At 35.0% G+C, this 12,229-nt stretch overlaps 1 protein-coding gene across 1 annotated transcript in view; it reads left to right on the forward strand.

The window, feature by feature from the left end:
- LOC128681695 (uncharacterized) overlaps positions 1-12,229 on the forward strand; it is a 145,623-nt gene that overhangs the window by 23,904 nt on the left and 109,490 nt on the right. Inside the window, exon 2 of the mRNA XM_053765801.1 lies at positions 561-813. Coding sequence (XP_053621776.1) covers positions 720-813 — 94 coding nt within the window. The 5' untranslated portion in view covers positions 561-719. The remainder of the gene's footprint in view (positions 1-560; positions 814-12,229) is intronic.

Here is a 12,229-nt window from a genome sequence, read left to right on the forward strand (position 1 = left end):
ATACATTATTAGGTGTAATATTATTAAGAAAATGTATTTGTTGCAATATGATTTAAAGTTAAATAATTTATTCAGATATTAGACGTTTTTCACTTAAAAAATTATATTGTACAGTTAATTCCTAAAAATTATACAAAATACTATATGCTAAGCGTAGTTTTTTTCTAAAAGATATGGTATTTTATGGAGTATCTTGTAGTAAAAGGATAGATCCATATGTAAACGATCGTTCTAATATGTAAAATAAGTGCCGTTGAGAAGTTCCCACGTCTGGAGCCGCACTGGCTGCACTATCGCATCACGCTTAACATAATAACGCATTGTCATCCAAACTAAACTTGTGTACAAAATTTCAGCCTTATCGGTGTAAGATATCTGCTTCAAAATTGAATAGTCCATAAAAATTGACGTCAAAAAGCCTGTGAAGATCTAATTTCTGAGCATATGAGAGTTCAAGATTACACCAGAATAGACATAGGGACATACGTAGCTTAGCTACATTAAAAGTCAAATAAAAGTTTGTAAAAATTGTAGTAACATTTTATATTTTTTCTTTCCAGAAGCTGTCTCGTCCTGCGAATGATTTGGAAGAAAATACGAGAATACTCACTCTGGACTCCAGTGGAGATAAAAACAAAATAAATCCAATATTATGTGATAAAGAGTGTCCGTGTGTGTAGTGTTATAGTTGTTTGTAGTCGGCCATCTTGTTTCGCGAAATGGGCGCCATTTTGTATGCGCTCCCAGCGGGCCCTGGCGGGATCCTGACGCAAGTGATCCTGCTCCTCAGTTTAGCCGTATATTCGTCTTACGGTAAGTTTTTTATTATTATTTTGTGTCGTTTCGTCCTTTTGTTTCTTAGGTTATAAAATTGCAATTGTTTTATTAATTTTAGCGTAAATACAAAGATTAGTTGTGTTCTTCTAGACTCTAGAGACTACTAAAACGTATAAAATTATTCTCTTTGCTTCCTGCTAAATAGATTCTGAACATGGAATTAGCACTCCTACGGTACAGTACCTTTACGGAGTACCTACTAATTCCATGCATAAGTTTCAACGATTTTTTTGCACAATATTTATTTCGCTTAAAGTTATAAATAAAAGTAAGTAATTTAAAGTCGACAAAAACAATTTTGACGAACATGTTTTGACAGATAAAAAATAAAAATTAATTAGAACATAAAAGGTGTCTCGCTCAGAACTAAATGACCCAATGGTCAAAAAGAAAATGTTTTACTTTTTTTTAAACTGCCTCCGGCGTGATATCTTGTCCGACGCAGAGAAAATCGATATTCGCTACTTTATAGACCGATTTTTTAAAAGCAGTACTTAATTACAAATTAAATTTAAAATTATCACAAATATGTTTGTTTTATTGTTTTTTTTTTTTCCAAAAGTTACATTTTACATGTTTGAATTTCGTTTTATTTATAAAATTTGTAATTTTTCAGTTTATTTTACAAATGGTAATTTTTTGTATTGTATTTCAATAAAAAGAAATTTAAAACACCTAGAGTACAACCAATGGTCTGACAACTGGGGATGCCGACGACCGCGCGAAGCGGAGACGAAAATGTCGAAAAACGGACCCTGAGCTCCGAGGGCTGAGGAACACAGGGAACATGCTCATATGAGAGAGAGAGTCACAATTAAACGTAGATTTCAGAAAAAAAATGTTTTATCATATTTATAAACTACGTTAATACTCGTATTGTAACTTTTTGAAAATAATAATGAGATGAAAAAAAGTTTTTTTTTTTTAATAAGTTAAAAAGCATGTGTGACATTTATGAGAAATCCATTTAAATATTGTAACTTCTAAAAACAGTTAGAAATACCTGAGAATTATTTAAATTAGGTAAAAAAAAAAACTGAGTGGAACAAACAATAAAACGTGCAGGGCTTGTAAAAGTGTGTTTGGACGATGCGTTAGGGCTGCAACTGTCTGATTATCAATAATTTTGTTTTATTGTTTAGTTAATATCCCACTAATGTTATAAATATGAAAGTATGTTGAATTTGTGGACGGATAGTTATGAAATTTAGTGCACGGGTAGAATACCTGGAATAACACGTTGGGTACTTTTTATCCAGAAACTCCCACGGGAGCGAAGCCCCGGAGCGCGGCTAGTGTTGTTATAAAGTTGTAATAAATTATTCAATAACTTAGATTAGTACGTTTTGTACGAATTGGATTGAGGCGATTTTTGCTCTGGAGATATAGCCGGAGAGTGACATTAGGCAAATTTTGCGACATTTCTGACAGAAAAGCTTGCTTATAAAATGTTTTTGAATATATTGGTATCGTCTATAACTCCAGATTTAACCCGAACGCAAATCATCTCTCGGAAAATAATCACATTTTTAACACCCGACACCAAAAGAGGACCGCTAGTTTGATCGCTGTCCGTCTGTCTTTTTACTTGGTACCGTAGCTCATCAACGAGTGAACCGATTTGGATGCGGTGTTTTTAGTTGATAGCTAATTTTTACGTGGTGGTCCTTAGATATGTATGATCAAAATCGATTCAGCCGTTTAAAAGTTGTAGCGAAATGAATATTTAAAGTCGGGTGCTTTTTAATTTATCTGACAAATAAACTTGTTACTTTTAAGACCCGCGACAAAATAAAATGATGTGGCAACCCTAAACCACAATAAAATAAATTGACCATCACATCATACGATTACACATCTAGTCCCGCGGCCATTACGTGTTATTTTATATAATTTTGTAACATTCATTCGTATTCATTAATGGGCTACGGTCGGACCCAAAATTGGACTATAAATAGACATTTTAACCCTATTTCCGGCTGTTTGTCGTTTTGAAAACGTCCGGTCTAAAAGACCGGCCTCATAACACATTAGGAGCGTTACAATTTTGATAATTTCAATTTAATTTGTGTCTATTAGCTCGGGTTTAATTTGTGTGAGCGCCTTGGGGGACCCTTTAACAATTTTAGTGAATAAAAATATAGATTTGATGTAGGCAGTTTTCCATTTTGTTTTAATTTATATTTCTAGATGATATGGCAATAGGAGATGTGTACTTAAAATGTTTTTTTTTGTCTTCTATATTATTTAAAAGACATCTTATAATCCAGTAAACTTTGTATTTCAAATATGTTTAATTGTTATTATGGATTTACTTGGCAAACCATAGATATAAAAAATACAATTGTAAACATTTGTCTATGGTTGCGCGATATTGGAATCCGGCACTAACCACTGCATGCCGACGAGGGTCGTATTGGCCCGTGCATGTGGTCGGCAGGGTTAATAACTGACATTGTTGCGGGTTAGGGTTAGCCAGATATCCTTACATAACTTTTATAAAAAGACCCCTATCGCGTTTGTCTGTATGTACGCGATAAACTCAAAAACTACCGGACGGTATTTTTATACGGTTTTCACAAACAGATGGTGTGATTACAGAGGAAGATTTTTAAGCTATAATTAATTATGGTTTTACCCGAGCGAAGCCGCGACCGATGTTACTGAGATATAAGAACTAGCTAAAGGATATGACTATATTGTTTAGCGTGTGGTTCCGCCCTACAAGTAAGACAACTTCATATCCTATACATACCTAGCCTTAACAACTGATAGGCAACAAAAGCAATCCCAAAGAGGGTTGACGTCACGCAAGTGATCGGTTGTATCATAAAACCACATAAAACAAATGATTTCAAATTAAATTTCCACGAAGAACACTAACGAACCAACAAGACATACAAGTTTCTAAAAGATATTAGGAAAAAGAAACTGTTAAACAGTTGACAACTAAAACGCCCATTTCTCCGTTGACAGTTAAACACCATAGACAAACGTCAAAACCTTTTTCAAATTTAGAACGGCAGTAACGAGCGGCGGGAGCTAATAAATTAAGTTCTCGACTCCAATTCTATTTTCGAATTCCGAAGTCACTTTCGTTTGACAGATGGCGTTTGACACGTTCGTTGGATTAACCCTACGTATGCGGATAGAATTAATTATTTTAAAAGAGGAAACAATGAAAATACAAACATTCTAATGTAATTGCTAAAGGATAATTAAAAACAAGACGCTAATTGCTTTCAGTGATGATTTATACAGAATTTTTCTATCATATACATACTTATATAAGGCGTATTTTGTATTGACTTATTTTTTGTAATAACAACTATAAAACGAAGTCCTCTGCCGCGTTTGTCTATCTGTTCGAGATAAACTCAAAAACTACTGCACGGATTTCCATGCAGTTTACACCAATAGATAGAGTGATTCCTGAGGAAGGTTTAGGTGTATAATTTATTATGTTTTGCCCAAGCGAAGTCGGGACGGGCTACTAGTCTATACTATTATTATAAAGAGGTAAGCGTTTGTGACTTTGTAAGTTTGTATGTTTTTGTCGGGTAATCTCCGAAACTACCGATCCGATCTCAAAAAATATTTCACCATTACAAAGGTACATTGTCCAAAATTGCTATAGGCTATATTTTTATCTCAAAATTTCCATGGGAGCGAAGCCCCGGGCAACATCTAGTCAACTATAAAGAGCTTTTTGAGTCCGTCTAAACTTCTGTTGTCGCAAATTAGAACTATGAAATCGAATAAATAAGAAAAAAACTTCCCCTAGGTAACTCATTCACGAGGCGGTTCCTTCGTAAACGTTCTATTTTTAAAACATTTCACTGTCAACTGTCAAACTCGATGACAGATGGCGCTTATTGCAAGCCGCGGGATAAGGCGGGGATTTGTGGAAACGCCGCCATTTTCTGAGCGTTCTATATTCGAAATTAAGCAAGGAGGCACGTTTCGGCTATTAGCCGAGGAAGTGTTACAGTTTTAAATATGGAATGGGCTGTGTTTGTTTGAACTTTTTTTTTTAAATAATTTTAGGGCGAGATAGTAACACTTTTTTGTGATGTTTACTTTTTAAACATACGTGTTTTACGCTATACTTAAACAGCCATAACTTTTTATCATGCTTTCCGCTTTTTAGTCCTCTGGTGATTTAATTTTTTTATTAAGTCACTCTGTGTCTAGGAGCCACTCTGTATTATAGTTCCTAACAGACTCTCCTTACTTCCAATTTACTTATTTATTTATTTATTTATTTGGCACACAAAACAGTTTTCTACAAAAAGTTAATCTACAAATAACAATAATAGATACATTGCCAGTTGCAAAACCACAAACAAGTGCACACATCATGACCAACTTAGTGTCGACAAGCAAACATCCACAGACAATATTGTTATGACATAGTGTTCTATGTTTATAAACATAACATAAAATAATATATAAAAAAAGGGTAAGTATCAACAAAAAGCGTGGCCAAGAGTTATTTCCAAAATGTCGAACGCATACTTAACTAATAATTGGGTTGTTTAAAAATTATATATATTTTGACATTCGACATCGTTGCTATAAGTGATAAATCACACAGATTGAGTTAGACCCAAAGTTCGAGTCTTGTTATGGGATACTACGAACGAACGATACAATATTATAACATACTAGCAGCCCGTCCCGGCTTTGTTTGGGTAAAAATATAATAAATTATACCCCTAAACCTTCCTCAGGAATCTGTCTATCTCTCTACGGTGAAAACCGCTGTTTATCGCGAACAGACGAACAGACAGAGGCGGTAAAGGACTTTGTTTTATAATATGTAATATATGATACATTATACATATAGTTAAATATTTAAAACTAAAACTGATAAATCATTTTACATGTTGACCCGAACGGGAATCGAACCCGGGACCTCTAGTGAAGCAGTCCGTTAGACCTCGGAGAAAATGCCGGATGTAAACACATATCTAATTACGTCCCTTTTTTTATCAAATAAAAAAAAATATATATTAAATATTTACATTGTGCAACTTTTCCCAGACACAAATAATAAGTAGAATTTTGTGCTTCGTTATCACACACGTGTCTGTATGTTTGTTCTATGGACGTCGTCTCGATAATGGGATGTCAATAATGACATACGTTGTCGTCACTCCACGGTATTACAAGTTTTTTAGCTAGTCAAAAATGAAAGACTATAGTCTGTTTTTTCTAACGGGTCTTAACACGTAAACAATCTTCACTTTGTTGAAAACAACTCAAATATCAGGTCAACCCTATGACATCTCTATCACTACTAGAATTATAAATGCGAAAGTATGTTTGTGTGATACCTCATCACACATTATATACTGATTGGTTATTAAATTTGGTACTTCTTCATAGTCGTATTCCTCATGGCTTAGGGTCGTCATCATTACGTGAAATGAAACACACACAACAACTTTCTTAGCATTATTAATGGAATGGTTTGTCATTGCCTTCTCCAATTCATACACAAGTTGATGATTATCAACATATCAGGTTTCATCACGATGTTTTCCTTCACCGGAAGCAAGTGGTGGTCGAAGAAATAAATAAATAAATATATTAGGACAAATCACACAGATTAAGCTAGGCCCAAAGTAAGTTTGAGACTTGTGTTATGGGATACTAACTCAACGATACTATATTTTATAACATATACATATATAGATAAACAAACCCGGGCAAATCAGAAAAAGATCATTTTCCATCGTGACCCGACCGGGGATCGAACCCGGGACCTCTCGGTTCAGGGGCAAGCACTTTACAACTGCGCCACCGAGGTCGTCAACTACAATATACATCAAACTACTATATATATATATATATATATATATATATATATATATATATATATATATATGTATCAGATTGGTATACAAACTCATGTGGCACGAGTAGGATTCGAACCTGGGACCTTTCGATCCACAGGCGGGCACTTTTAAATTTGGTACACGGGTAGAAAATAACCTGGAATAACACAGGTCTAATTTGTGAATAAGTGATTTTATTTGATAATTTTGTGTTAACAAACGCCGTTTCAGTTCAGGGCCACAAGTAATTTTCAACTTTGTTTATTTTCGTGGAAACATTTCATCTTGTCCATACGAAGCATGTCTTTATAATAATCTCTGAAATTGGTAAAATTAAACAAATTACACGTACAATATTAATGATACTTACTCGTCCATACAAACTTTCCATACGAAATGTTATAAGACTTTACGCTGAGGAAATACGGTACATAATTGATCGGCGTAGTTTGGGAGTTGGTTTATGGAAATAACTTTAGAACAAATCCAGAGTTTAAAACGCTGTTTAACAGAACATGGAAACCGTGGAGTCGAAAGAAGTTGTGTGTTTTTGAGTCGATCTGAGTGCGGTTAAAAAACTGCTATACTTGTGATGCTGCGTCGTCGCTCCTAAGCTAACATTCTACTTGGGGCATAAATACATTTTTTGTATGTATGTATGTATGCATTTATGTATGTATAAATATAATAAATAAATTATAAATATATGAGGACAAATCACACAGATTGCAATTTGCAGATTAGAGCTAGCCCCAATGTAAGTTCGAGACTTGTGTTATGGGATACTAACTCAACGATACTGTATTTTATAACAAATACATATATAGATAAACATCAATAATCAAGACCCGGGCCAATCAGAAAGAAATCATTTTTCATCATGACCCGACCGGGGATCGAACCCGGGACCTCTCGGTTCTGAGATAAGCACTTTACCACTGCGCCACCGAGGTCGTCATGTATGTTTGTAACGCGATAACTTTCGAACCGTTGGTCCGATTTTGATGAAATTTAAAAGGTATGTAGGATATGCCAATAGAATGTTTAAGTTCGTGGGGCATCAAAATCGGTTCAGTCATTTTTGAAATATTCACAATTTCGTAAAAATATTATTTTCACGAGGTCTAAGTTCGCGGCGAACAACTATATTATCAATTCCAAATTGACAAAATATACAAGAGCTAATCTCTTGTGTATTTTGTCTTCTCTCTTTCGTCATTTTCATTTAGTCAACTATTTTTAACCCCCGACGCAAAAAGAGGGTGTTATAAGTTTCACCGCTAAGTGTGTCTGTCTGCGTACGTGGCACCGTAGCTTATCAACGGGTGACTTGAATGCGGTTTTTTTTATTTGATAGCAAATTTTTATGCGGTGGTTCTTAGATATGTCTGATCAAAATCGGTTGAGTCGTTCGAAAGTTGTAGCGAAATGAATATTGAAAGTCTGTTTTTTTTTTTTAAATTTGTTTAACAAATAAACTTGTACGTTTGACGAAGTTTGTGGCGGATACATTACTATATACTTTCATTTATTAGTGCATTTAAATGAATAAAATTTTACGTTCTAATATGAATATGACACGTAAAACAATAATTTGATACAACACGACGTAACTTGAGTAAATCTGTCTATAAAGAAGAGTATATTATAGCTTTTAAATTAGAACAAGTTTATTTGTTAGACAAATTAAAAAAAACGCCGTCTTTCAATATTAAAATACTTCGATAAAGCATAAATAAAACAATGTTTGAAATATTTTATCCGTGTCGCGTTTTAAAACTCCAGCTCCACGGATACCGCTGTCCCAGTCATTGATTCATTACTAGAGGCGGTCTCCTAAAATTTATGACGTTCGGTTACACCCCTGGACTGAGACAGTATAAAGGTATCGTTTAATAAGCTGGCTTATATGTCGCTGATTTATAAAGCAAGTTCAAACCGGTTTTTTCCGGATTCATCTGGATTTATTCGGTAATTACTGGTAATTGCATTGCTACGGTTGGATTGGGAATCGAGAGTAGATGTGGCGTGTAGTCCCGCCTTAGAATAGGACCACTCTGTATCAATAATATCAAGATATCGTATGTGGCGACAAAGGGAGACGTAGCCCTGGTAGCTGACAGGTAACAATAGCATTCCCAAGGAGGGTTGACGTCAGGCAGGCGGTCGATTGTAAAACCAGTGCCGAATCTTCGATATTGATAGATTATTTCTTACGCTGACTCCGTTGACTTCGCAATATATATACTCATAACACATTTGTAAACAAATAAAATTCATTCTATTCTTTTTATAAATAAATGGAATGGAATCATTTATATGCAAGACTTACATAGATCTGAAGTCAACTGTAACCAACCTGCACGCAGCCGCGCAAATAATAATAATAAATAATACATTAATTTAAAACAATGCTATAGCAATAAAATATTTATATAAGTTCAATGCGTATCCTTTATATACTCTTTAATACTATAAAATCTTTTTCCATTCAACCATTCTGTCAATGTTTTTTTGAAATTCTATCAGTTAATTTAATACTATTTGCCGCCGATCCCTTTCTAAAAGCATCGACTCACCAATAAATAGTTCTAATTTCGAATTTAAAAAAGGAACGCAAAAGAAACACCGCGCAGACAGCCACGGTTGACATGCTGCCACTTATTCCTGTGTAGTCATCAATTTCCAACCCGCCCGTTCTAAGTAATTTGCCAGGACGTCTGATTATTTATGCTGCAGTCATTGGTGGAGACGGGGGTCGGCCATTTTTGTATTATTTCCCTGTCAATAAACGCTTTTTGGCGGGAATTACGTGACGCTAAGTAGCCGCGCCGCCATTTTAGATAAAGTGGCTAAATGGGTTGTTGATTTTTTTTTTCTTAACCTTAACGGCTTGTAATCAATTTGTTGACAGTTTAAATGCAGGCATATATAAAGACAGAGAGAGCAACAACGCTCGAAAATTATAAAACATAAAATCAAATGCTCAATTGTTGCAATTACGTATGTTTCTTTTTTTAATTATTGCTATGCTTCTATTTTCAAATACCTTTCCGGCCAGTGGGTCTCGTCAGATAAGAAAATAATTGTTTCTTTGTGTGAATACGTCCGCAAGGAATTTATAGAAATTCCTTGGTCATAGAGGTGAGTTGCAACGTTGACGCCCTGCGCGCTGACGTTTAGACAAAATGGCGTACTTTTTCTGCGCAGGTTAAAGTTAACGTCAAAGTTGCAATCCAGTCTAAAAAGACGTCTTTATTTCATAGAGTTAGGAAGATAAGTAGTAGTAATGTAGCGTGTCGTTTCGCCCTAGAATAGGCCCATTCCATATCTTCCCGTGGTTCGTACGAGGCGACTAAGGAAGATAGACTTAATGTAGCTGATAGATAGGTAACAATAGCATTCCAAAGGAGAGCTGACGCTAGGCAGCCAGTTGTGAAATATCAGCTGAATCATTGAAATTTTAAGGTTCCGGCGACTCTGGGCCCGTGGTCCCTGAGCTCCCTCGATTAGATATCTCTCTCTTATTTCACGTGTAGCATGAAGCGTAAACACTAGGGTATTTAAACACATTAAAAATTCTGTTAGCAGTATCAAGGATAGAGTTTATAAGGTTTCGATATGACGTGAGGGATTTTGTTGATAAGTTAATAACTTTATGAGAATTTCATACATTATAATGCATTTTCCGGTTTATTTATGGCAAAAATTAAAAAATGACAAAAATTTTATTAATTTCATGCCGTTTTCACCTAGGGATTATACAATACAGTGTTAAAATTATTAGTTTTTAATAAAGAAATATCCTTATACTCGTATGTATAGGTAACAAATTTTATGTTCTTAGACAATAGCTAAGATATTATTTTATGTTAGACAAATTTATCTGTGAACTTAGTAGGCAAAGATGTTCCAAGTGTGCAAGAAGGTCATTAGCACAGTAGTACCGCATCGCTCCTACCCAGCAAGATGGCGTTCATTGGAAATTGAGCTTTAAAGCGTACTATGAAGACTTATTTTACAATGACAACAAAATAGCGGACTGCTCACTGCCAGCTCTTGTGTTATCAATGTAAAATATGTCTACCGACGACGATTGAAAGCACATTTTTCGATGAACGTCATATCTTGCCGGGTGGGAGCGGTGCGGTCGGTGCAACTGTGCTATGACCTAAAGAGTTCTTTTGATGTCAAATATATTAACATATTTAAAATTGACAAATAAAATATCGTATTAAATCTTACAGCAACTTTTTAATTGCCGCTCCCGACTGCCATAGACAAAGTTGCGGAATATGCAACCAACTTCAGTCAGTATAAACAAAAGGTGAGTCGACTAACAAGCCGGAGTTCGGTTATAATTGATACGCCCGGGCTCTGGGAAGTTGCCGTTGTAGCTTATTCAGATAGAGACTACAACTTCAAGTTATTACAAGTGACAAATGCTGTTTGGTTCCACGATCGAACTTGAGTTTACATCCAAGTTAAGGTATAAATAATAAATTGAAGCGTTGGTGGAGGTTCGTCTGTGATCAAAATGTCCCAGGTTCGAATCATACTCGTGTTTGTACACCAATCTGACTCATGTATAGCAGTTTGCATAGTCCACTTCTGAATTTTACTGTAAGCTGTCTCGTGTACCGGTACTTTGATAATGTCGCGTATTCCCAAACCGTACTAGTACCGCTTCTGCGCATTCTATAAGCGTATACGCACAAAATTATGCATAATTAATAATGAAGGAGATTGAAGACATGCCTTTTATGCATTTAATAACTTATACTAATTTTTTTTCTAAGCTTCGTTCAAGAGGAATAAAATATTAACTTTTTTTTTCAATGACTGAAACCTTATTTGATCTTCAACTCTTGATTGTAATATGTTTAAATTAAAATGTACATATTGTTTGATAAACAAATGAATATAATTACTAAAGGAAATTTATTACTTCTAGATACCTACGATCAATTGATTTTCACAGCCAATGTTCTAGGTTGTTTTTTTTTTTTTTTGGAGCGTTTCGAGCGCTGCGGCCGCGCTGTCATTCGATGTCACACGATCATGTCATGTCAATTTTCTTGAGGAAGTATAATGTACATGTATTGGGTGACGTGAAAATTTGTCCTATTTTACAGATTCTATTCAAAATACTATATAAAGCGAAAACATTGGTGTTTTTGGTTTTTTTTTTTGTTAACGAATAAACTCAAAATTGACAAATGTGCCGATTTTCATGATATATGACACAGAGAAAGACAAGTCCTTCAGGTGTAACATTGAATACTATTTTTGAATTGTGTTCTAATTTAGCAAAGCCGGGGCGGGCGGTTAGTATGAAATAAGTTTAGTGCGACTAATCGAACACAAAAGTCAATTTCAACCTATGAAAAGCCATTGCAAATTGGCTTCTATTACCATTGCATAGAGTTCCATGCAGGGTGTCTGTACTAAGACAATCCAAGCTAAAAATACTAGGAGTCGGTAGAATCGCTGACCACACACAAATAGATGAAAATGTCCCACCCCGGACAATTAAGAAGCTATATGAC

The sequence above is a fragment of the Plodia interpunctella genome, chromosome 28 (genome assembly GCF_027563975.2).
Source record: "Plodia interpunctella isolate USDA-ARS_2022_Savannah chromosome 28, ilPloInte3.2, whole genome shotgun sequence".
NCBI lineage: Eukaryota > Metazoa > Arthropoda > Insecta > Lepidoptera > Pyralidae > Plodia > Plodia interpunctella.